Genomic DNA, 27311 nt, shown 5'->3' with positions numbered 1-27311 from the left:
CTTATACCCTACACATGACAGATACATGTCATACAAGTTGAGTATCCTGAGTTTAAAAAGAAAATCTGAAATCCAAAGCACTACAAAATCCAAAAATCAGGCAATACAATTAGAAAATTCTACACCTGATTTCACGTACCAAGGCACAAAAATATTGTATAAAATTACCTGCAGATTATGTGTATAAGGTATATAACTGAATTACACATTTAGACTTGGGTCCCAGTCCCCAAATAGATCATTATGTGCATGCAAATATCCCATAGTTCAAAAGAGAAATATTTTATGGCTGCAAACATTCCATATAGCGATATTCAGCTGGTCCTCTTCACTGTACTGGGTCACTTCAAGTCATATACAGATCAACAGTCTTCAAAGTACTTTTACTTAACATTAAAACTTAGTTGACTTATAATTCATCTCACTCTGGTGGTCCCTACGCCTCTTCAGAACACCAGAATCCAAGGTTCACCTGCACCAACTGTGCTTATTATAGCCAGGCCTAGCAACACAGGCCAATGTTCTCAGTGAGTCGGGAGGCCAAGGCAGAAAAGCATGAGTTCAAGGCCAGCTTGGGCATCAGTAAACTCTGGTCTCTAAAAGTTTAAAGGGAGCTGGGAGCACCACTCAGTAGTGGATTGCTTATCTGGCATCTCTAAAGCAGTAGGTTCAGTCAATACTACTTTTCAAATAAATTAACAAATTTGAGGCTGACAATTCTTGAGTGAATAGTATGCTTATTTTGTTAGTTTTTTAAAAACAATTTGTTTTTCTTTTGTGTGCACTGATGTTTTGTCTGCATGTATGTCTGTGTAAGGGTGTCAGGACCCCTACAACTAGAGTTAGAGACAGTTTTCAGCTGCCATGTGGGTGCTGGGAAGAGCAGCCCGTGCTCTTAACCACCGAACCATCTCTCCAGCCAGCTCTTTTTTTTTTTTTTTTTTTTAAAGACCTGGCTCAATTTATGAAGCTAGCTGAAAAGCAGAATTCACTTTTAACCTCCATTCCACAGATGCCATGCTCTTTTCTCTACATCACATGTCTCGTTAATGCTATTACTCACCCATTTTGCACCTATTTCCTAAAAATGTTTTTTTGCTTTCAGATAAAATATGGGGCTGAAGTAGCTTAGACCTACGCACCAACCATTACCATGTCCTCTGGTCAAGGGCGCCATCTAGTGGTACATACTTGGTAACAAAAGTCAAATTTTTGCTGACAGGCATGGTGGTTCAGACCTGTAACCACAACACTTGGGAGACTGTGGCAGAACTGCCATGAGCTTGAGGACAGCCCAGGCTACACAGTGAGTTCCAGGTCTAGCAGGCCTATCTACAAAGCAAGCCTCTGTCTCAGAGAGAGAGAGACAGAGACAGAGATTGATTCTCACTTCCCTATTTTCTTCACTGATTTCTGCTGCTTTGTAACAATGTGGCTTGTCTGCATTGCTTCCTCTAGCCTGGAGAAATTGAGGAGGGGGAGTTGTTCAGCTGTAGACCGGTTGTTTAGAATGCAACAGGACCCTGAGTTCAATCTCCCAGCATTGTCCAAGTCAGGTATCATGGGCCACACCTGTAATCCCCACACCTGGGAAGTAGAGGTAGGAGGGTCAACTCGAGGGAATTCAAGGCCAGCCTGAGCTTCGGAAGAGAGGAGTAAAGGGAGTTTGGGAATGGGAACAGACCAAAGTTCAGTCCCAGATTCACTATCAATGTGTGGACTTGAAAATTGCTGAAGTCAACTTCATCTCAGAAGAGCCTGGAGATGTGGCTCAGGAGTGGAGTTCTTTCAGGGCATTACCAGGCACTGAGCTCAACCCTCGCTCCAGAAAACAAGATTGCCAAGCCTGACCTTGCAGGGCATCTGAACTAGATGTGCTAGTGTCTCAGACAGTAAGACGTGGGCTCCCTGAGATCCTGCATACATCACGGAGTCTTTCTACAGTGATTTTGTCTGCATAACATGATCAATCAGACAATCCGCTCAAAACTAAAGATTCTAGAATCTTATTCTAAAATAAGGTGTGTAGAAGGGGCTCCTGGAAACCTATATTGTAAACAAACACCCAGATGTTTCTCACACAGGAAGCCAAAGGACAATGTCTTTTTTCCCCCTTCTTTTTGGACTAGGATCTCATTTAGCCCAGTCTAGCCTTGTGCTGGCTAGATTTATGTAAACTTGACACAAACTATAGCCCTCTGAGAGGAGGAAACCTCAATTAAGAAAATGCTTCTACAAGATTAGGCTGCAAGCCAGCCTGCAGAGCATTATCTCAATTAGTGATCAATGGGGGAGGACCCAGCCCTTTGTGGATGGTACCATCCCTGGGCTGGTGGTCTTGGGTCCTATAAGAAAGCAGGGTGCCGGGAATTGAACTCAGGACCTTTGGAAGAACAGGCAATGCTCTTAACCACTGAGCCATCTCGGTTCACAACCATCTGTAATAAGGTCTGGTGCCCTCTTCTGGCCTACAGACATATACACAGACAGAATATTGTATGCATAATAAATAAATATTTAAAAAAAAAAAGAAAGAAAGAAAGCAGGGTGAAGTCAGGCGGTGGTAGTGCGTGCCTTTAATCCCAGCACTTGGGAGGCAGAGGCAGGTGGATCTCTGTGAGTTTGAGGCCAGCCTGGTCTACAAGAGCTAGTTCCAGGACAGGCACAAAAGCTACAGAAAAACCCTGTCTCAAAAAAATAAAAAGAAAAAGAAAAAACAAAAAAATACAAAAAAAAAAAAAGAAAAGAAAAGAAAAGAGAGCAGAGTGAGCAAGCCATATGAAGCAAGCCAATAAGCAGCACCCCTCTATTGTGGGATATTTTCATTGTACTCTGACACTCCCAAGACTGCCAATAAAAGTTAAACCTTGAATCAAAGGGTGGAGTCAACATTCAGCTGACCAGAATTAACCATAGAGTTTTTGGCTGACACAAATTAGGATAGAGAGATACAAGAAGGAATAGGTAGGGATTTAGAAGGATTTGCAGGCCTTTCGATCTCACAGTGTGGAGAAGCAGAGTCAGCTGATCATTCCCCTGTAGCTCTTTGGATCTATCAGGTTTCTACCCCAATATCTGACTCCTGAAGTAATTGCTACATCTGATACTGCACCCCTCCACGGCCCTCTGTGTCAGCTCCTGCCTCCACGTTCCTGCCATGTTAGGGTTTCTGTACTACCTTCCTTCAGCGATGGACTACAGTGTGGAAGTGAAGGCCAAATAAACCGTTTCCTCTCCAACTTGTTTTTTGGTTATGGTTGTTTCATTGCAGCAACAGAAAGTAGGACAGGCCTTAAACTCACTGAGTAACAGAAGATGACCTAGAACTTCTGTTCCCCCCCCCCCCCACCTCCACCCTCTCAGGGCTGGGAGGGATGCACTACCCAAGCCTAGTTTTATGCAGCACTGAGGATCGAACCCAGGGCCTTGTGCATGCTAGGAAGCACTGCCAACTGAACTGCATCCCAGCACTGTCATAAATACATTTTATTACCCTCCTCCACTGATGTGCCAAGTACCTAATGCTCACAGACTCCCACTAGAAAGGAATTATAATTCCCAATTAAAGAAAACTCAAACTCAAGATTATAGCTTCCCTCTTTCGGTCAAACAGAGTAAATTAAAAGCAGGTTCCTGTAGGTTCTCTGTCCTGCTATGCCGCAGTCATGATTCTAAGAATGACACTTGTTCTTGGAATAATCTCTTCTCCTGGGATATGATGAGGTCACTGCAGTGCTTATGTTAAATGAAACAGCAAAAAGAGTTTCTGACCTAACCGAATTGCATGAGCCTTTTAAAAACAGTGCTTTCTGCAGGGGCAGCAGAATGGGAAGTCAGAGGGATTCACACCAGGGGCTGATGTGAACTGCTGACTCCTGTAGAGACGAGATGTCAGGTGAGCACAACCCCCAAAAGCAGAGCTAAGGACCACAAGTGACAGCAACCAAGAGTCCTCAGAAGTTTAACTACAAACAATTATATCTGACCAACAGCCTAAAAAGGGTTCTTTCTTAGAGCCTCCAGATAAGGACTCATCCCAGTCAACTTCTTGACTTCAGTCCTGTAAGTCTTAGCAGAAAATCCAAGTGAGTTGTCTGCCTGTAGAATTGTGGAACCAGGAGGTGGTGGTGGCACAGGTCTTTAACCCCAGCACTTTGGAGGCAGAGGCAGGCAGATCTCTGTGAGTTGGAGCCCAGTCTGGTCTACAAAGCAAGTTCCAGGACAGTCAGGGCTAAACAGAGAAATGTTGGCTCAAAAAAGAAAAACAAAAATGAAAAAAAAAATTGTGGAAAATACAGTTTTTGTGTATGGTGACAAAAATATCAGGTCTGCAGCATTAAGGACATTTATCCTTCTGTGCACCTGTCACTGCCATCCAGCTCCAGAAACTCCCTCCCCTGCTCTCTCTCTCTCCTTCTGCCAGTCATTTTTGGTGATATCCTAAGTCTCTGGGGTTCCAGCCACTGAGTCCTGGTCCTCGGGTGTGAGTTCCCTCTCATGGTAGGCCACGCAAGTTGTTCTGGGTTTTTGTTTTTGTTTTTTTTTTTTTTTTCGTTTTTCGAGACAGGGTGTCTCTGGGTAGCCCTGGCTATCCTGGAACTCACTCTATAGACCAGGCTGGCCTTGAACTCATAGAGATCCACCTGTCTCTGCCTCCCAAGTGCTAGGATTAAAGACATGTTCAACCACCACCAAATCAGAAACTACATTTCTAAACTCAAACAACTCCATACTCCCCAAATAGCTTCTTGTTTTCCATGCCTAGGCTGGAAACCACCAACTTATTCCAGTTTGTATGAACTTGATGATTCTTCATATCTAATAGGACTCATAATAATGTTTGTGTTTTGTGGCTAGCTTAGCATACCACCCTAAAGGTTCATCATGTTAGCATATATGAAATTTCCCTTTCTTTCCTTAAGGCAAAATAGTATATTATCTTAGTTTCTGGTCTAGTTGCTGTGATAGAATACCCTGAGACAAAAGCAGTGCAAGGGATAAAGGGTCAATTTCAGCTCCCTTTCTCCTGCTATATAGTCCAGGATCCCAGCCCAGGGAATGGGCCACCCACAGTGGGCAAGTCTTTCCATCTCAGTTAACCTAGTCAGAACAATCCCCAATAGGTATGTCCAGAGGTCCATCTTCCTGATGATTCTAAATCTTATTGGGGAATATTAGACACAATGCAAATCCCACAGACCTAAGGGCAGGATGGTTCAGCAGCCGAACTGTGAACAAAAGGCACCGAGTTTTAAAATAAGCAAACTGAATCTACAAAACTGCTGAGTTCTGGCACACTGTGATCCCGGCAGCACCTGAGAGGCAGAGACAGAAGAATCACTTGAGCTCAGGAACTGGAGACCAGCCTGGGAAACACAGTAAAACATCTAAAATTTCCAACTTAAAAAACTATAAAATTTCGGGATGTCACACTATAAAATTATAAAGCAATGCAGAGGGTGATTAGTTAGAGGAGACTAGAGCCATAACCTGACTGGGGCATGTACCGAGCTTTCGGGCAGCTGGCGAAGTTCTCTCTTAACCTGAGTGCTAGGCGCAAGGGTTAAGAATTCAACTATATTTAAAAACCAAAACCAAGAACTAAGCCAGCACATTAACTATACCAACAAGAGGCCTGACCCCAAATATAATCAGCTGACCTGCTGTTTCAACACAGCCCTGGCAAGGCCTCACCACCGGCAAATCTCAAGCCACGAAAGCAGTTAAAACCAGAGCAAGTGGAAACTGGGATCGATACCAAGTACTCAGGAAAGCAATCTGACCACAACAAGAGGAACCACAGGAAAATTTAAAAACACAGAAGTAGAAGGAAGGTGTGATTGGTCATGCTGCAGCCCCAGTACTGGTACTTCTAGAAGTTACTTGAAGAAACCTGATTTTCTTCTCTGTGACTTGGTTGTATGGCCTAATAACTAAGAAAGGAAATTAAGTTAAATCCAGGCTCCAGCACACCATCAAAATATATCCTTTCTGTTGAAATTAGTCTTCATAAAATGAAGGAATACTCACCCTGAGTCTAACGCAGCCTCTTCGAGAGCCTCTCATCATTTTGTCCTTGGACTAAAAGAAAAACAAAACACTCAGTAAATAAAAGGTTACAGACAACTGTTTTTAGAGCCAGCTGGGGAGCTAAAAACCAACGAAAATTTACAGAACTGACCATTCCTTCTGCCCATTACCTGTCCCAAAAGAAATTTTTTGCGGGGAATGACCAGCTAAATGAACATGGTTTTGTAGTTTATACAAACCAACCTGAGCGCAGAACCATATACACCTCCTCATTATCATGTTTATCCCTCCTCATGCCCCTTCACTGTAGCCCAGCGTTTCTCTGGGGTTTAAGAATCTCCCCCCGATGATGCTGGCAAAAGGCAAAGGATCGCACTTTAGAAAAGATGCTCAGCTTATCCATGCGGTCCCCAGAAGTCATTGCTCAACCTATTTGGTTGCCGCTCATCAAAGTGCTTTAGCTGTCGGCTCTGGATTCTCATCCCTGAGCACCAGCCTCCTGCATGTGTTCTGTACATGGACACCCTGTGGGCATGCCTCGGAGGTGAGAAAGGCACTGTCTTGCCTTATCTTATGCTTTAGTACAGTGCTGGTATACATTAGGTGCTCAAAAAAAAAATCTCCCTGTTGTCCCTCCTGTCCCCTACTACACTGGGAGGAACACGAACACAAGGGGTCACAGCAAGCACAGAGCTGACATCCAGGAAATGTTCCTGAACATAAACTGGTCACACAAAATAAAGTAAAATGTAGGAGAGGGAGTTTAATAAATATGTAATATTTGTGGAATAATTGGTATTTCCCACATCCCACCTATATGAGAAAAAAATCAAAACAAGCTGATTCCACATGACTGCATAATTGCCTCCCTTGGAGTCACAGATATTTAACCGCCAAATCTTTAAGCCATGGGAACTCATGTTCAGAAGTGGATGCACTGAAGACAGATTGTTTTTATTCTATTTACAAATAAATACAAGAACAACGACATACATTTTAGGGGGAGAATATCCTCACTACCAAGCACGATCAATGAGTTTTTTTTTTTTTTAAGATTTATTTATTTATACAGTATCCTGCCTGTAGGCCAGAAGAGGGCACCAGATCTCATTATAGTTGCCTATGAGCCACCACATGGTTGCTGGGAATTGAACTCAGGACCTCTGGAAGAGCAATCAGTGCTCTTAACCACTGAGCCATCTCTCCAGCCCCCGATCAAAGAGTTCTTTACTAATAATACGCAGCTAATGAAAACACTGTTAAGAAAAGCATCCCTTTGGCATTTAATAACCTTCTTATGCACCTATATTTATTTTCTCTCCAAAATAATAAAGGTAGAATACAAAAACATTAATTAGGTTACAAACAACCAATGAGAATAGAATGAAAAGTAAGCTAAAATTAAAAAAAAAAAGTAAAAGCTGCATACTCATCCTGGAGCCGCTCACATTGTAAAGCAGTTTTTAAAATCACAAGACACAGCCAGACAGGCCAGTGATGTTGCTAACATTTGGTTTAGGAATTATAAAACCCTGAAAGAGACAACTGGAAGCAACTGCTCCAGAGAATCAGAATATGGAGCATTCTACAAAACAACTGACAGACGCTTAGAAAACATGGTCGGGAGAGGGCAGAAAGTCTAACGCATAAACAGTCATAACACAGAGCAATGCAAGGGCAAAGTGTCACAGACTCCAGAGAGGAACTCTGAAGGGACCAGAGAGTTTCAGGCCTGGGCAGCAGGAGTGACTGCATGCTGGCTCCTGGTGAAGGCACTAGCAGCAATTTGATCTAATCCACCCCTTCTGTGGCTCCTTTCTCAGTAAGCTGTCTCCTTTGCTGTAAACCCCCCTACACACACACACACACACACACACACACACACACACACACGTTTGTCAGTTTGGTTCTTTCTTCCAGAAAACAGTATCTGAAACCAGTCCCAAGAGGTGCCCACTGAATCCTACTATCAAGACCAGCAGAACCGCTTTGAAGTCTGAGCCAGGCTGATCTATATACAGCAAGCTCCAAGCCAGCTTAAACTACATATTGAGACTGTTTCAAAAATACATATAAATATGTAAAGCAAAACAATCTTCAGTGGCCCTAACCTGCTGAGATCTGATCCAAGAGCCCCAGCATTCCTGTGGCCGAGGCTGACTTTCCAGCTCCCGGAACCAGTCAGTCACCTTCATGCCTAGGGATTTTCACAGGCTGTTCTCTTGCTTGCAGTGTTTGCACACGTTACAGGTTCCTTATCAAGCTAATTCCTGCTCACCCTCAGAGAATTCTAGCTGAAGCCCAGGACTGCATTATAACCATTCCGGCCATGAGTCATTTTTAAAAACACAATCTTTCCCTTTATAATACTGTGGGGAAATAAACTTCCCTAGATCTCTCTGTGCTCCAATCAAAGGCTGTAGGGCATGTCATTATAATTAAATTTTTCATTTTTCACTGATTTCAAACAATAATAAATATTTTTCTTTCCCAGCAGAGTCTGAAATATTGTATCTGGAGTAGGAAGGTCATTTTAAGAAGCTCAGTATTAAATCTGCTGTATTCAAAGTACTCTGAGTAAGTTTTATCACTTTAGATGAACTTCAGGATTCTACTTAAAAAGCCATCTATCAGGTAGAGAGATGATTCTCTGGTTAAGAACACTTGCTGCTCTTGCAGAGAACCTGTTAACTCCAGTTCCAGGCCTCTTCTGACCTCATGGGCACTATACACACAACAGGCAATTACATACATGCAAGCATAAACATAAAGTAAAATTTATTAATCTTCAAGGGCAAGTGAAATGGCTCAGTGGGTAAAACTGCTTGCTATACAGGCCCTACAACTTGACCTGGAAACCTTGGCGGGAGGGGTGGACTCCCAAAAATAGTCTTCTGGTTTCCATACTATGCCTGTGCCATGGCATATCAGCTGTACAACACACACACACACACACACACACACACACACACACACAAACACACCCCACTGACAATAAGAATTTTTATTAATTAAAAAATATTCAAAATATTCTCCATTTAGGCTCCAAGGCCACAGACACCGTTTATGTGAAATTTAGTCTTTAAATGTACAAAATCATTTCAATCCAATTTCTAGAATTACATACATCATATATACATACAAACATACACACACACATACCCAGATGCTGTGGGAGCTCCTTCTGCTCCTTCAGTCAATAGCCTTTAAGATTCCAGCCCACTTGGGTATGGTCTCTTATACTATAAATGTAGCTGTAAACCATGCACTCGCTCTCTTGCTTCTAGCTCTCACTTCTGGTTGCTAGACTCTGTTCCTGTTTTCCGTTAGTACAGAGGACTGTGATCTATGACAGTGTTCTGTAAGTCTCCCCAAAATAAATAACCCTTTATTATACGTAAATCTGAACTAGAGCTATTTTAGTGTGTGTGTGTGTGTGTGTGTGTGTGTGTGTGTGAGAGAGAGAGAGAGAGAGAGAGAGGGGGGGGAGGATTACATACTAAGGTGCACATGTGGGAAGAAATCAAAAGACAACAACTTTTTTTATTTTTTAAAAAAAGACAACTTTTAAGAGTCAGTTCTCTCCTTCCAACATGAGTTTCAGGAGTTGAACTCAGGGTGTCAAGCTCACATAGCAAGACCTTTTTACCTGGTACGCCATGCCACCAGCCCTAACCACAACTATTTTATAAATGAGAAATCAAAGGGTAACGTTTAAAAAAGTTGAGCATGGACATTCACAGACAGCAAATGAGAGAAACAGAAAGCAAACCCAGGCACATCTATAACAGTCGTGGTAAGCCTGCTCACTCTGCATCTTCCCTAAAGTGTCTCTGTGTCATAGAGAATGAATGTAAAATGAATGACTGTCCTGTCTTCAGCTGAGGAAATGTCACCCTGCAGACAGCTGTCAGTAGTGCATGCTCAGGGGGCAGCACCCTGCCTTCCCGCCTTCGTCCTTTAACCCGAGAGCTTTCTGGATCTTTTCAAATTCACAAAATGCAGAAAGGCAATATGCATACATTACATAAATTACAGTACAGAACTAGACCTCAAGTACACTCTGGGGTAACCAGGCATGCAAATCTCACAAGCACGTTACTATTTCTGCAGTACAGCACATAAATATTTATAAGTGTAATGAAGATTAGAAATAGCTACACATTAATTCAAGACAGGCTTTGCTTTCAAACAAAAAATGTCATAAATTTAAAGAAAAGGCTTTTGGAATTCAGAGCTTTAGGGATTTCAACATGAGGGGTAACGACTGGCGCTTCGGCTCTGGCATTTTTCTACTGCACTGTACGGGCGCATGCTTTCGCTACCTTGGCTTTGGTTCTTAGTGCTGAGGACCAAATCTAGGACGACCACTGCCTTACCACTGAGCCCCCAGCCCTTCCACTGTTTTTTGTTTTGCTTTGGGGTTCTCTGAAACCCAACTGTCGTATAACACAGGCTGGCCTGGAACTATGTGCCCAGCCTAGCCTTGAATTCTAGGCCATTCTTCTGCCTCAGCCTGCAGGGCGCTAGGACAAGAGTGAGCATGTGACAACAGACTCAGCTCTTTCACTCTTCTTTTTAAAAAGGACAATTTTATCTTCAAGGGAGAATTTGGGGCTAACAGCTCAGGGAAGAGAGCCACAGGTTCAATTAAGGACAACCATGATGACTTAGGGTTTTGCATTCTTTATTAAGTTAAATATTAAATACTAAAGAGCAGCACACGCTTACCGAATTATTTATAGCACATCAGCACTGTGTGCTAGACCTCAAGGCAGACTTGTTTTGTTTCCCAAATACCGCCGAAAACACTAAATATTGATTCATGTTTTTTTAAAGAGAGTTGACTGAGGGAAATAATGGGGAAGTGTTAAACTCCAAGTGGTTTGTGCTTCAATATTAGTATTTCCCCCACCAAACTGTGAAATTATAATCCATTATTTATCATTCAATTTCATATCTTTATAAAAATAGCCTGAGGAACATTTTCCATACTTGGAAAAAGACCAATGTGGGTACAAAATAAAATGAGGAAAAGAAGAAAAAAAACCCTACCATTTTAAAGAGTGAGTCGTGGCTTGGGAGGGAGAAGCATTTGCTGCAAAATAAAGACTTGAGTTTGATTCCCAGAGCCCACATGGTAGAAGGAAAGAACTGATTACTCCAAGCTGTTCTCTGACCCTGACATGTGTGCTGTGGTAAATATTTGCACACATGCACATACACATGTAAACCAAAAACACCCCCCCAAAAAAACTTTAAAATACATGTGTGTGAAAATGTGTATAACACACAATACAATGCTGGTTTCTAAGAATAACAGCTGGGACAATGGCGCTTGGACACTGTCTATCCCAGGACTCACCCCACAGAGCCCAGTTTAAAAGGGGCTATGTTCCAAAACTCCTTGTTCATATCTGGAGTTTAGGATTTAGGAAAAAAGTGTTTGCAAAAAGACTTAAATTTTATTTCTAAAATTTAATTTATTTCCCTAGTTAGCTAGGGAAAGCATTTGAAATCTAGTATGTAAATATGAAAACAGAGGGTAAATCTTAATTCAAATACTCCCTCAGAAATGATTTCCTTAAAGAATTTCTATCACAAATGTTGGTGCTTAAGAAAAATATGGTCACAAGAGAATAAGAAGGTAGCTAGAATCCAGAGCCATGCCAAAGAGGCTAAGAAATTCCCTAAGACTTGAGAAAAGGTGAGAAGAAACCACTTTTATAAGGCAATTTAAAGTCAAAGCACAAGCAAGCCCTGGTTCCTTACAAAACCTAATGACTTCAAAATTTAGAGATTTACAAAAGGGAAACCAGATATGCTGGTACACTCCCATAATCCCAGTACTCACATGGTGGAGGCAGGAGGATTGATAGCAGGCTTGAAGTCAGCCCTGGCTAAATAGTGAGACCCTGATACTAAAATACAATAAAATAAAAGCAGAAATTGAAAGTTACAATGCAGGCACACATAACACAGGGGCTAGTCATGCAAGATGTTGCCTATCAGAAATTTATCCTTGGTCCCCAAATCCAGGTGATTAAAATTCAAAGGCAAATGACCTCCGTTATAATGTGGGTGCTAGAGTTTCCCACAGAGACGCATGTTAAAGGTCTGGCTGCCATAGCCAAGATCAGACACTGAAGACTCTCGCCTAGTCAGTGAATGAACACCTCGGTGGATCCTCACTACAGTGGACATGCTAGAAAATGGGCCTAGTTAAAGGTAACAGCTCACTGGGGACACATCACATTCTCAGCATGTCTTTTTCTTCTTTCTGATCACTATGAAGTAAGCAGCCAGCCCTGCTTTGAGTTCCCAACAATGACAATAGTGCCTCATCTTGGGCTCAGAAGTAGGAGAGCAGACTATCCACGGGCTAAAATCTCCAAAACCAGAAGCGAAATGTAAACACTTTGGACAAAGTTACAGTAATTAACCAGAGGCAAAAAGACCACAAGTTCAAGGTCAGACTCTGCTACAAGTGGGATCAAGAACAGTCTGGTCTATATAAGACCCCATCTCAAAAAATCCACAAAATGAACAAATAAAAACAAAACTCTGTGAACTAAATAAACCTCTTTTCTCTCTCACTTCTCTAGCCTCAGGTTTTATGTTATAGCAATACAAAATGGACTATGAGAGATGCCAAGGCAATTCAATGGGAGAACAATCTTTTCCATGGTACAAGAATAACTGATTTAAATATACAAAAGAATAAAGTTGGATTCTTACCACATTCCTGCACACACACCAAAAAAACAAAACAAAACAGGTTAAAATTGCCTAAGACCTAAACCTTAGAGCCAAAATTATCAATTTCTTAAAATAAAAGTTTTAAAAAAAAGATAATAAAAACCAAAAATGCAAAAACAAACAAACAAAAAACCCACAAACACATGGATAATATCAAGTGCATTCTGGGTGGTATGACCTTAGGCCTTTCTATAATGTTAGAGTAAACCATGACATCTAGGGGCTGGAGAGATGGCTCAGAGGTTAAGAGCACTGCCTGCTCTTCCAAAGGTCCTGAGTTCAATTCCCAGCAACCACATGGTGGCTCACAACCATCTGTAATGGGGTCTGGCGCCCTCTTCTGGCCTGCAGGCATACACACAGACAGAATATTGTATACATAATAAATAAATAAATATTAAAAAATGTGACATTAGTTTAAAAAAAAAACCATGACATCTAAAATTTGATGCCAAAAGCATAGGTACCATAAGAATAAACTGGACACTTTGTGCATCAAAGGAAACCACCAACTACAGAAACACCATGCTGTGTGCAGGTTAGTGGCAGACTGCCTATTTAGCATGCATTAGCTAAAAAACAAGTCTGCAAATTAAGTATCTGATAAAAAAAATTGGTATCTTGAAGACAGGAAACTCAGCTGGGTCTGGTGGCACACCCCTGTAGTCAGAGCAGGAAAATCAGACATTCCAGGTCACCCTCAGCTACAGAGCCAGCATGAGACCAGCAAGGGCCACATGCCACAAAGCAGGAAGGAAAAAAAAATGACACAAATCCCAGGATGGAGAAGGGGACTTGAACACATAGTCCCATCCCTGACAAGAAGCTACTTGTAATCACCAACGACTGCTGGAAAAGGGAAAATCCATTTCCCAATGAAGTGACACCGAGTCTGCCAACTGCACACAAGGACGGGCTGCATGAGCAGGTGGAAAAGGTACTCCTCGTTTTTTGGGTGCTTTTTGTTTTGCTGTGGTAATTTTTCATCACAGTACTGTTTGTTTATTGGTTGTTTTTGATTATCATGTTTTGTTGGGGTTTTTGTTTGTTTGGTCTGAAGGAGGAAAATAAAGAAAACAAGAATATGAATTTGGGTGGGTAGGGAGGAAGGAGGAACCTGGAAGGATTTGGGGGAGGGAAAAGAATATGATCAAGAATACATTGTGGGCAGAAGCTTTTAAACAGTAAGAAAAAGAGGGATAAAGATTCAACACAACATCTGCCGACAAATAAGTGAGCACCCAGAGACTACGAGGTACTGCCAGACACCAAACTTGAGTGAACCTTGGAAATGGTAAAGGGGCTTCCAGAGGAAAACACTGCCACATTAGAGACGGATGACAGCTGATAGAGAGTTTGAAGAGCGAAGAAAAGTTTCTAAACTGTGGGGACTGTCACAGTTGGTGACTTTGCTAAAATGAGTCATTTTAGGAAATCATTTTGGTGAATCATCAGCTTAGATGAATGAACTGTATGGCATGTGAATTAAGTCTAAATGAAGCTACTGAGGTGTCGAGGGCGCGAAGCATGAGGGCCTGTGTCCCGTCCCCAGCATGGAGGGGAGCAACTGTGGAAAGATGAAAAACAGGCAACCGAAAACCTACCTAAGACTGTATGTAACAGGCGGGAAGATGGCTCCAGGTGAAGAGTACCTGAGCTACTCCAGAGGGCCTACACCTCTGTACCACCAGGTCCAGGACACCTCTGCCCCACCAGTGCCTACACTCCCCCCCCCACACACACACACACTCACATGCACACACACACACAACACAGCTAAAAATAACAATAAAATTAATTTTTTAAAAAGTTTAAGCTGTTACAGCTAAAATGTTTGTTTACAGCTTAACAGAGCTTTAACAGACAATGGCAGTCCAGAGAGCCAGGATTTTAAGACAATGAGAAAGAGCAGAGATAAAGCAGAGGAGGGTAAAAAGCTCTCCAAATGAAGCCCTTGAAAACTCAGTGCCAATGAGACCCAGTGCACTGAGGACACTTCCGTATGAGGAAGCAAAGCACCTGAAAAACTGAGTGCAGGATTCTGAGCTCCAGCAAGCCTGGGTATTGTCCTGGAATAGTGAGGCCACTCCTATAAGGAATGAGAAAGAAGGGGGAGTGAAACCCTGCAGAGCCTCAGAGGAGCAGAGCACATTTTTACCCAGATGTTTACATACCCAGCTGTGCCATAATTACAGCTAAGTCACCATGTCCTACCAAGAGGTGAAGGCAGGAAGGCAGGAAGATGAAATCAGTTAGATAGCAAGACCCTATCCCAAAAGACAAAATACTGCTAAAATAAAATATGAGAAATAAGCACAGAGGCTTTACGTGAATAAAATCCAAGAATCATCCCATACCCTTTTAAAAATTTTTGGGACAGGACCTCATGTCGCCCAGGCTGGCCTCAAGCTCACTGTGCAGCCCAGGACAGACCTGAAATCCAGATTCTCTCACCTCCACATTCTGAGTGCCGGGATAAAGGCATCATCACACATCCCACTTAGAAAAATCAGCCTCCAAAATGGCTTTAACCTTGTCAGGTGAGTAAAAATAAATTATGAGTAACTCAAAATACTTTCTTTGAACATGATTCCATTCATATGAAGCCATGTCCCTTATAAACTTAATTTCTAAAAGCAGTCACTTTTAAAGTTTCTCTTTTTTTAGAAGAAATGCATGCACTCGGGAAGTTGAAGCAGAACACGAGTTCTCAGCTACCCTGCATTATCTAGACTGTCTCAAAATAAAGGGAAGAAAAGAGGGAGGAACGGTGGGAGAGTGGGAGAGAGAGAAGAAAGGAGGGCGGGAAGAAGGAAAGGAAATAGGTTGGTCCTAGTCTGAGAAGACAGCCCTTTATAATAAAGTCCTTAAGAAGGAAAACAAATTAATCTGTTTTTCTCTATCAGTATTAAAATAATGCCATTCTTAATCGAAATCATTTACTGTGTGTTCTAGTTTTGACTGCAATTGCCTATTACATATCTGAAAATCTAATTGGAGGTAACTCCACATATACACATGGCATATTTAAGATTAATAAATTCTTTCTTTTGGTTTCCTTTTTCTTTTAAATGTATACAGATGTTTAGCCTACATGTATGTCTACGCCCCATGAGTATAAGAACTGGGTGGTGGTGCCTTTATTCCCAGCATCCCAGAGGCTGAGGCAGGCAGACAGATCTCTGAGTTCAAGACCAGCCTGAACTATAGAGTGAGTACCAGGACAACAGCAGCAAAAACTGGCAATCTGTCTGGATTAACACAAGAAGCAGATCATATGGTTCTTCAGCCTCCAGATGATTAATTAAAAGCCAGCACTCGGAAGGCAGAGGCAGGCGGATCTCTGTGAGTTCGAGGCCAGCCTGGTCTACAAGATCTAGCTCCAGGACAGGCTCCAAAGCTACAAAGAAACCCTGTCTCAAAAAACAAAACAAACAAAAAAATAACAAAAAGCTGCTGTTACTATAAATTCAAGTGGGTTTTATATAAGCCATAGACAATGGTGTATTTGATATTAATATATTCTGCTCTGTAAACTGGAGTCCCTAACTGCCTCCTGTATCTCACCTCTCAGCCTGATTCGAAGGAACAGGACATTCTATCCCCTGGAATGTGCTACACTGTGGGCCTTGAAGATTATGATGTTCAGTACAAACTGCCACCAAGGAGGTTACAAGCTTGCTGTACAGATAAAGAATGTACAAGAGATATGGCTAGTTGACTATAACAGTTATCAATGACTAAATGCTCCAAGGAATTATATTGAAAGGCCCTGGAGTTTTAGAAAAGAGGAAAAAACAAGGCTTGTACAGCCATGTCCAACCTGAGACCCATGTGGAGCAAGACCTTTGGTTCAGCTGTTAAAGTAACCCGAACTTCCTGAAAACACGAGGTTTATTGCAGCTGGTGACTCAGCTCTCAGAGCTGAACTTTGTAGGTGACAACACTGCATGTAATGTCACACCTGGACACACCTGGCAGAGTACGAAAGCAAAAGGAAAGCTAAAGCATTTCCACCCACTTCTTCCCATGGGTTCCACTTATTTCCCTAGGAGTTTGCTTTCTTGGGGTACTTAAATTCAGATACACTTTGCTTTCATTCCTTTTACAAATCTGAAGCAGCTACTTTACGTACAGATTAAGCATCCCTAAATCTGAAATTCACATGTGCATACATATGTATGTGTGCACTTGGCTATAGAGGCAAGAGTCCATTCTGTCTTCCCAAATCACTCTCCTCCTTATTTTGTGTGTGTGGTTTTTTTTTTTTGGGGGGGGGGTTGATTTTCGAGACAGGGTTTCTCTGTAGTTTTTTGATGCCTGTCTTGGAACTAGCTCTTGTAGACCAGGCTGGCCTCGAACTCACAAAGATCCTCCTGCCTCTGCCTCCCTAGTGCTGGGATTAAAGGTGTGCGCCACCACCGCCTGGCTTCCTCCTTATTTTTTGAGGCAGGATCTCTCACTAAACCTGAATTTGGTCTGTAATCCCAAAACATTTCATATGTGCAAATTCCAAAATAATTTTTAAAATTCTAAAATGCAAACAACTGGTCTCAAGAATTGCAGATCAGAGACACTCAACCTGTACCGACACTTACCATATAAGATTAATGAAAAGTTCATTTGATTGTATGCAATACAGTTTACTGATGAGTGTGCTGGTTGATCCATACCTGTAATCCCAGGATATAGGAAGTTGAAGCAGGAGGATCATGAGTTCCAAGGCAACCAAAACTGATAACAAGATTCTTCATTAAAAAAAAAAAATAGTTTACTTAGGAAAGTATAAATTGACTTTTGAATGTATGATGAGGTTGACGTTAACATCATTCTAGAATGAAACTACCTCTTTTACAAGAGAGACAGACACATTTTAGTGCTTCAGAAACCGAAAATCCAGCTGGGCAGTGATGATGCACACCTTTAATCCCACACTTGGGAGGCAGAGACAGGTGGATCTCTGTGAGTTCGAGGCCAGCCTGGTCTACAGAGCGAATTCCAGGACAGGCTCCAAAGCAATAAAGAGAAACTCTGTCTCAAAAAACAAACGAAACAAAACAAAAATCACCTGAAATCCAGAGGCTGAAGAGATGACTAAGCAGTTAAGTGCACTGGCTGCTCTTGCAGAGGACATGTGTTCTATTCCCAGCACCCACATGGTGGCTCATAACTGTCACTAACTCCAATTCCAGGCTATCTGATGCCCTTTTCTGGCCTCTGTAGGCCTCAGGCATGATGCACAGACATACATGCAGGCAAAACACGCATACATATTAAAACAATAAAATACATCTTTAAAAAGAAGAAATCTAAAATCCAAGTAAATTAGATAAAACTTTTTAAAACCCCATCCTCTAGACATCACTATCAACTGTCAAATAACACTGACCTGTTTGGCTAGCAGGGTTTTAATGCAAAATCCTCAGACTCATTTTTGCTAAGTCTCTGGCTCTAATCTTCCCAGCCACCCGCTGCTGCGCACAGCGCCCCTGTGTCTGCGCTCTGTGAGCTGGCACCCAGTTCGCGAGCTTCAGGCAAGGGGGCTGGAGGTTAAAATACACAGACACACACAAACAGAGACAGCAACACGAGTCATCCTTGAATTCCCCAAGAATGCCCCCTTTATTGTGTTCAGGGGCAGATTATATAGAGATAGCCACGCCCCAGCCAAACCCACCAGAAACCACTCTCCTGCCATCAGAAACTCCTGAAGGTCTCGTGCTCAGAGCAGCTGTAGGCACTCAGTTAAGGGGATTACAAGAAATTCAGGATCTGGAGTCTCACTGCTCCCAACAACCCACACGCTAAAGCCCCAGCTCTTTCCTCACAACTGCTCTCTCCTTTTCCTTCTTCTCAGGGCTGTGATTCTGTCTTCATTCCTCAAGTCCACTTTGTTCTCCTTGTCCCCCTGAACCTTGCTACCTCACCAGACACTATTACTCAGGCACCACCCGTTCAGCCATCGATCCTGCCAGGTTTCGGCAGGGAAATATCTTGGATACTCTACACTCAACCGTCTAGTCTTACTGTCTCCTCTTGTAGCTACTCCTTCTGCCTTCTACACCTACCTCTCCACAGAAAATGCCCTCACTTGGGACATCAGTGATATCCAAGTCCATTTCTCCTGTGGGGTATGTAGTAGAGGCCATCTGTACACACATCTCCACCTTGACTGCTACCTTCTTCTACGTCTGGCTGTTGTTTTTCTCTCTGTGTTTTTTCCTACCTATCACTCCTTAAACATGGCTGTCATGGATTACAATCTCAGCACAATTTCTTTGAAAAGACAAAGCCTAATTTTCCTCCCCATATGTAAAATTTCCTCCTGTAGGACCATGAGCTGAAACAATGAGTAGAACACAGCCGAAGCAGTGACAGTGATCATAAAAGGCATAAAAGGATGATGGCTTCCTACCTGGTCTCACCTGGATCTCTCTCCTGGTGAAGTTGGCTTCCCTGCCATGTTAGCGCTCAACTATCAGAGGCTGCCTGATGACATTCCAGGGATCTGTCTCTGCCTCCCCAGCTCTGGGAGACAGCAATGCAACTGCCCAGTGTGCATACGTGTGTGCTGCGGAGCCACACTCAGGTCCTCATATTCACACAGCAGGCACTTTACAGACTGTGCCATTTTCCAGCCCCAGGTACTCAAGAGTTTTATGTGTGGATCTCGTTTGGAATCCTGACTCAAAGCAACTCCTGAGAAAATAATGGTCAAGACAGGAAATCAAATAGACTTCAAATTTGATGTAATTAAACTATTATCACTCAACTGTAATAAAGGTATTTTGGTACCATTTTGTAAAAGAGAAACCTTTGGGCCATTGAGATGTCCAGAGTAGAGGTACCTGTCATCAAGCCGGGTGACTTGAGTTCTGACCCAAGAACCCACAAGCTGGAAAGAGAGAACTAACTATGGCACGTTGTCCTCTGATTGTGAGCATGCACAAGTGTAAGCAAACACACACAATACAATTTTAATTTCAAAAAACTTTTAAGAAGTCAATGTTTAGCGATATACCAGAAATATTCACAAATAAACTTTAATATTTGGAATATGTTTTAAAATAATCCAGTTCAGCTGGGCATGGCAATCCTCACCTGTAATTCTATGAGTTTAAAAACAGCTCTGGCACCAGGCAGTAATGGCACACACCTTTAATACCAGCATTCAGCAGAGGTAGGTGAATATCTGTGAGTTCAAGGCCAGCTTAGTCTATAAATTGAGTTCTAGGACAGCCAGGGCTACACATAGAAACCCTGTCTCAAAAAACAAAAACAAAACAAAAAAGCTTTGGCTCAAGTGAGACCCTGTTTTTAATAAATATATGTGTGTGTGTATGTGTATCCATCCTCTGAATGTGGTAGCATACATCTGTGATCCCTCTGCTTTTGAGGCAGAGGCAGGAGAATCAGAAGCTCAAGGTCATCTTTGGCTACACAAGGAGAAAGGGAAGGAAAGGGAAAGGGAAACGGAAAAGGAAAAGGAAGGAAAGGGAAGGAAAAAAAGGGGAAAGGGGAAGAGGAAGGGAGGGAAAAGAAGGGGAAGGAAGGAGAAGGGGAAGGGAAAAGAGAAAGGGAAAGGAAGGGAAGGGGACAGGGAAAGAGAAAGAAGAGAAAGAGAAAGGAAGAATATTAATAAACAGGATTAGCCATATGCTCATAACTGTATGGCTGGATGTCAATAATTCATTATTCTATCCTCTTTTATATGAGTTTTAAAATGTCAACAGTAAAAGTCTTTTCAATATTAAAAGTACTTAGAATATGGCTCTTCAGAGCCCTAGGGATAAAGTTCAAATTGCTTAGCATTTCAAATTGAAATGCCAAGAAGTCTTTCATGGTCCAGCATAACCCCGTTTCTGCTTGCTCAGCACTCAAGGCCATCTCACTCCAGACTTCCATCCCAAGCTGCACCACCCACAGGCTTCTTACCTGTCTCTTCCAAGAGCATTCATTCCCTGTGTCTCCAGTCCTGCTCCCTCTCTGCTCACATGCCCAACCCCTGGACTCACCAATCAGGTCCCGACAATCTTGTTTTCTCTAGACAGCATATCCTAACCTGCTAAAACTGCCAGGGGTACACCTACAGGGCCTATACCCCAAACATCTTGTGAGTTCCCAAAGCTTTTACCTGCCGTGTCCTCCAGCACGCTCTAGGTATTATGACAATATGGGTGGCTTCCATCTCGTTTGCTAACTCTACAGCAAATTATACCAACTCTACCAACTTTCTCATCTTCCAACTCCTCACAAAACTGTGACTCCTGCAATCTACCTTCCTTTCTGTCTCTTTTTTGTGACCATGATTCACACTGATGGTTCATAGTTCACATAGTGTTCTCAAATTTACATCTTTAGCTTTCTCTGATTATCTCATCTAATAATAAAAATAGAATTCACTCAAGAGGTGGATGCAGAAGGATCCAAGTTTTGAGATCAGTCTGGACAACAAAAGAATACTCTCTCAAAGTGTGGGGGGCGATATATGGCTCAGTCAGTAAAGTGCCTGCCACACAAACATGAGGACCTAACTTGGAGTCCCTAGGACCAACATAAAAGCCAAGCATCCCACCCACATATCTGGGGGGTGGGATACAAGAATTAGGTGGATCCTGGGAGCTCATTGACCAGTCAGCCTAGCCAAATGAATGAGCTCCAGGTTTAATTTTGTCTCAAAAAATAAGGCAGAAGGGGTTAGAAAGATGGCTCAGCAGTTAAGAGCACTGGCTGCTCTTTCAAGGTACCTGGATTTAATTCCTAGCACCCAAATAGAGGCTCAAGCTGTAACTCCAGTCCCAGCGAACCTGATTTCCTCTTCTAACCTTTAGGGCACCAGGCACACACATGATGCACAGATACATGTGCAGGCAAAACACCCCTGTACATAAAATAAAGATGTTTAAATACATAAATATGGAGAAACACAATTGAAGAAGACAATGGCAACCCTCTGGCTTCCACATGCATACACACTGGTGAACACATGCATGTCCCACACATACACAATTTTAAAAACCTAAAATAATAACAATAATACAATGAAACAATTTTGTGCAATCACCCAATGAATCCTTATCTGTTGCCAGGCCTGATCTATGACTCCAAATACCTCTAGATTCAATCTCTGATCAGTTCTCAAATATTTCTTTATGTTAGTGCTGCTGTCCTGGTCTTTTCTGGGCAATATTTCTGCAGATTTCCATTTCTATTGTTGACTTTGTCACACTGATTTTGTGTATGTGATTTTGTGTATGTTTATGTGTGTAGTGTGTATTATGTGTACATGTGTTCACATGTGTGGGGGCACATATGTGTGTGCATGTGTGTGTAGGCCCAAAGTTAACACTGGGTGTCTTCCTTGATCATTCTTATTTATTGAGTTAGGGTCTCTTACTGCACCCAGAGCTCACCAATTCTGTCTACTGTAGCTACTAGCGAGCTTGCCCAGTTGATCCCCTCTGTCTCTGTCTCCAGGGTGCTAGAATTACAGCAGCCATCATGCCTGCTCAGCTTTTACATAGGATGTGGGGATCTGAATTCAGCACTTTATTCTCTAAACCACCTCCCCACCTGTCATATTGCTTTAAAATTATGTTTAGATATCTGCTCTGACAGATCATTAGTTCCTACATGAAGGAATCACGCCTGTACTCCATGCATATACACTAACTGTACTATTAAGAAGTTGGCCCTACAAAGATGCTTGCTAAATGAACTAACACTAAGAATATATTATATCTAATGATTAAGAGACTGAGTTAACTGGGTTGTGGTGGCACACGCCTTTAATCCCAGCATTTGGAAGGCAGAGGAAGGTGGATCTCAGTGAGTTCAAGGCCAGTTTGGTCTACAAAGTGAGTTTCAGGCCACCCAGGTCTCAAAAAAGTTTCAGGCCATGTCCTCGAAAAATCAGAGACAGAGAAAAAGAGAGAGAGTGTGAGTTAAGCTGTGTGTGGAGGCACTCACCTTTAATCCCAGCACTCAGCAGATCTGTGAGTTCCAGGCCAGCCAGGGCTAGTGAGAGCCTGTCTCAAAAACTACACACACACACACACACACACACAGGAATTGAGTCAGTACTGAAAAAGAATCCCTGTAACAATACATTAAGCTTTCCTTCAAAATCAAAACACTGGGCTGAGGACATGTTAGAGGTAGTATGTTTGCCTAGCATGTCAAGATTGTGGGTTCAATTGCCAGCCTGGCAAAGAGATTATGAAATAAATGAAAAGAATAAAGTAAACAGATCATTCCAGGCTGGAGAGATGGCTCAGCTGGTAATGGCACTTGTCACCAGGGCTGACAATCAGAGTTCCATCCCTGGGACCCACGTGGTGGAAGAAGAAAACTGACTTCCACACAGGTGATATGGCATAAACATGTCTGCACATCAACACATATACATGCACAAATGAAAAGTGTAAAGTTTAATTTAAAAAAGTGTCATTCCATCCCCAGAATTTTGTAAATTTTGGTGAAGCTTTAGGCTGAAAATAAGGCTTAGCTGAACCTACTTAAATTTAATCCCTGTGACTCTAGCTCAATCCTGAAATTATTTAATACTGATTCTCAGTAAAAGCTGACTCTAAAGCAAGGGCAATCTAGTTTAGTTTAGAATTTTCTGAGATAGTCTAGAAGAGATCAACAACCACAGTGCCAGCCCAGCACTCACGTAATTTTGGAAACAAAGCATAAAGTGACTATTTGCTGCCTTGATTAAAACGTGGCACTACTAGTGAGTGTGTCCTGGGTCAGTGCAGCCACGGTGGCTTGTGTTCTCTTCACTTGTACCTGTTTCCTTGCCCTTCCATGCTACCCTGGATTCCAACACTGACCTTGGGATGGCCACTTAGTCACAATTCTGTGCCCTGTGGGAACCTGAACCGAGCACGGATTCTGCAGCCAGCTCGGCACTTGCACAGGTGCCTAGAAGGGTCACACACTAGTATCACCTGTGCAGTGATGGAACCCTTGGACTTAGAGGGAATCAAGAAGCAAGGGTGGTATGTCTTGAAACTCTGTGACACGAGTGACCCAGAAAAGCTCTCAGTAAATTCACATTCCTGAAGGACTTGGGCTTAGACAGTTTAGACCAAGTAAAGGTTATTATGTGGCCATGGAAGATGAATTTGGATCTGAAATTCCTGATATAGATGCAGAGAAGTTACTATGTCCACAAGAAATTGCAGATTATATCGAAGATATATATATACATATATATATATACACACACACACACACATATATATGAATAAAGCGTCAGAGCCTTCTTCCTCACGGAGAGTTCTCAGAAACTGGCAAGCGTCTAGAAGTGGGAACACACAGTGGCATCATCACTGACTGACAGGAGTTCTGCTGGATTTGAATTTAAATTGTCTGAATGTTTCACCCTTTAAAAAATAAATCTATTAGAAAAAAAATGTGGTACAACCAGTTCAGATAGTCTTACTAAAAGGTGTGGCTGTAAGCAATCAGTCACATGCAGATCATTAAGATAGACCCATCAGAACTCTAATGTACTAAACAGTGACAGAACGAAGTGCCTGAATTCAATCAGACCCCTACTCTCCTTTTGGTTGTCATTTTTATTTTCACAACATAGTACAATTCTCTGCAAGCAAACAACAGAAGAATTAAGGAGATAAGTTTCTAAACAGCCATTCGTAAGAAATATGATCCCTCCTTCCTCTAGCAAGGACTTTCATAGAATCTAATCTCAGAAGGGAGGACAGCATTAAGGAAGAAAAAAAGAAGTCTATGAAAAACTTCCTTTAGTCAAAAGAACAAGGAGTCCAAGCACTCCAAATCTACAAGGACAAGGAGACAGAAAAAAAAAAATAAAAGAAAAGAAAAGAAGAAAAAGGAACGTCTTGTCTGGGCTAGGAGCTCTCTAGAACCGTAACTTGGGACCTCTCCAAACTGCCCTAGATTCAGACCCACACAAATTTGGGATTTGAAGAGTAACAATTCTATAGTGCCACTAACTGAAATTACCTCACCATGAATATGATGGCTAGATTCCATGGATTTGCTGATAATCACATTCACATTTAGTGAAACCTGATATTACTCTTTGAGTCATAGGGTTTTGTAATTCTTCAGTTTGTCAGTTTTCCATCCTACATAATCTTAACATGGTGTGTGTTTTGTTCTTGAGTGTTTTTGGTTTGGGTTTTTGTTGGTGGTGGTGGTTTGTTTTGCTCTTGTTTTTGAAACAAGGTCTCATTAGGTACCCTAGCCTGGCTTAGCCTTAACATTTCCAGTCTAAAATGTGAACATTTGGAGGTTACATATGTGGGTCACTATATTCAACTCTGAACAAGGCTTATGTCTCAGTAAAGTTTGATCTTTTAAAACTTAGGTAGAAAGGGGATAGGAATGTGGGTCGGTGGTAGAGTGTTAACCTAACATGTTCAAGGCCCTGGGCTCCAACAACAACAACAATAAAGCTGCAGAGAAAAGTTCACATGGGAAGAATGATAAAGGCAATGCTTTTACTGTTGCAGACTCACGTTAGTGACTTACAGCATTTACTTTTCTTCTTCGAGTAGCAAAAGAGCAACTTAATGGGAATCCTGACTCCACCACTTACAGCTATCTATTTGAGTTTGGCTAATTGCTTAAAAGCCCGCAGCCTTGGATTCCAAAACTGTAAAACAGGGACACTAAATGGGAATAATGAATACCTATCTTGCAAATGAATTAAGAGTAAATGAATTAAGGTGCCCACTAGACTACTAAAAGCTCCCGAGAAGAGAGGCTGTGCCTACACTGCTGTTGATTCTTGGAAACAAGCAGAACAGGAACGCAACGATATTTTTAAATGAATGAATAAACTATGTATCTCTATTTCTCTCAGCAACACTAACTCTTCTCCCGTAACTGTATTTCTTCCTTTTTTTTTCTATCATTTTCTAACGCCTTCAAGGCATTCTATATTTTGTTCTTCTGAGTGTTTTTCTTTTCCTCACGGGCTATTATTAACTGTACAGCTCAAAGAAAGTAGCCCCGTTAGTAATTTCTCTAACACCGCCCACTTCCATCTATTAATGCGACGGGGGTGGATGAGGCGGTCAGAACATAGGTTTCACAGCACTTCACCCTGGGCCACTGACTCGTGTCAACAACAATGAAGTCGCACAGTCGGCCCACCCTAGAACACAACTTTCAAGGCAACCGCCCCACCCCTGTCGACATCTCCGCAACCAGAAGACTCGCGCAGAGGGAATCCTCTGCTCTCAAAAGTTACAGAGTCCGTTACACTCGCGTCCCGCTGGAAAGCAGGGTGAATCCCCAGAGTAGGACCGCCGAGCCGGACAGACGGGCGGGAATTCAGAACCCGTGGTGTGGACGAGGGTCACCTTTGGACCTGGCCAGGCTCGTCTGACCACTGCTCCGAGAAGGCAGCGCTCGTCCAAGCCCAGAGGAGCTAAGGGGTGCGGCCGGTATGAGGGCGAGGGGCAACAGGGTTGACAGTGAGGATCGTGCGGCTGACGGGCCACACCGGGACTACGCCCACCGGCACCTCGCCACCGCGCCGACCCCACCTAGCCCCAATACCACTCCCCGAGGCACCGGCTCGCCCCCCGGCCCATAAATCATTCAGCCGGCACTGCTCACTGGCTGGGTCCGCAGCTCCCTCCTGGTCATTGGCTACCCGCACGCAAAGCCCTCCTCCACAAGGGAACCTCGCGTACGGCGGTCCCCACAGCTGAGTACCCTCGCCCCGGCTCCCCGTAGCCCGCCGTCCCGGCAGCGCGGCCTCAGCCACTCACCGTGTAATAGGAGAGCAGCCCCGCATTGTAGTCCAACACGAACCAACGGTACTGCCAGCCCTTCATCACGTTAGTCCATTTGCTCAGCGGCCCTTCCACGATGGACGCCATCTTGGGAGCCGCCAATGACAACAAACGGCCTGACGTCAGTCGCCTATAAGGCATTCGGCATGCAGAGGCGGGGCCTCCGAGACCCTAGGCGGGGCCAAGGCGTGAGTGGGCGGGACCATGGGCGGGGCCTCTGTGCAGCCGGTGGACCCACGCCCCTGGCGATCGTAGTCAGCGTGCTTTCTTTCTTTCTTTCTCTCTTTGCCTATTGTGTGTAGGAAGGGATGTTATGGAGGCAAGCTGAGAAAGCAAGCATGGATTTTAAGATTATTTATCCAGGCCGTGAGTGACGGTGTCAGTAGTTCAAAGCCAACTCAGCTAAGAGAGACTGTCTCAAAAAAAAAAAAAAGAAAAGAAAAGAAAAAGAAAGGAAGGAAGAAAGAAAAAAGAAAAGGAAAGAAAAGAAAGGAAGGAAAAAAGGAAGAAAAGAAAAACTGTAATCTCAGAAATTTGATAGTAGAAGAATCGAGGCGCAGCGATTAAGAGTATGTACTGCTCTTGCAGAGGATCCAAATTCGGATAAGGGGTAGGGGAGCTCACAACTGCCTATAACTCCAGGCCTTCAGAACTGAGGGCACCTGTGCTTGCCTGCAGATATCCCTACCCCACGGAGACACACGTGCTCAAAGTATATAT

General features: G+C 42.8%; 1 protein-coding gene across 7 annotated transcripts in view; it reads right to left on the bottom strand.

The window, feature by feature from the left end:
• The window catches only part of Osbpl9 (oxysterol binding protein like 9), a 122551-nt gene extending 95824 nt beyond the window's left edge, over positions 1–26727 (bottom strand). For 4 of the 7 annotated variants that reach the window (XM_050136249.1, XM_050136252.1, XM_050136253.1 and 1 more), the window contains exons 1-2: positions 26568–26726; positions 6031–6081 (exon numbers count right to left, since the gene is read on the bottom strand). In XM_050136249.1, coding sequence (XP_049992206.1) covers positions 6031–6081; positions 26568–26678 — 162 coding nt within the window. In that variant the 5' untranslated portion in view covers positions 26679–26726. Of the gene's footprint in view, positions 1–6030; positions 6082–26567 lie in introns of all 7 variants that reach the window. The other 3 variants (XM_050136247.1, XM_050136250.1, XM_050136251.1) reach the window with 1 other exon arrangement.
• Positions 26728–27311: the final 584 nt, after the last annotated feature.

This window comes from Alexandromys fortis, unplaced genomic scaffold (genome assembly GCF_014885135.2).
Source record: "Alexandromys fortis isolate MF-2015 unplaced genomic scaffold, M_Fortis_MF-2015_v1.1 scaffold_13, whole genome shotgun sequence".
NCBI classification, from domain to species: domain Eukaryota; kingdom Metazoa; phylum Chordata; class Mammalia; order Rodentia; family Cricetidae; genus Alexandromys; species Alexandromys fortis.
Note: the sequence above shows the minus strand (reverse complement) of the source record. Positions and strands in the feature narration are given on the sequence as shown.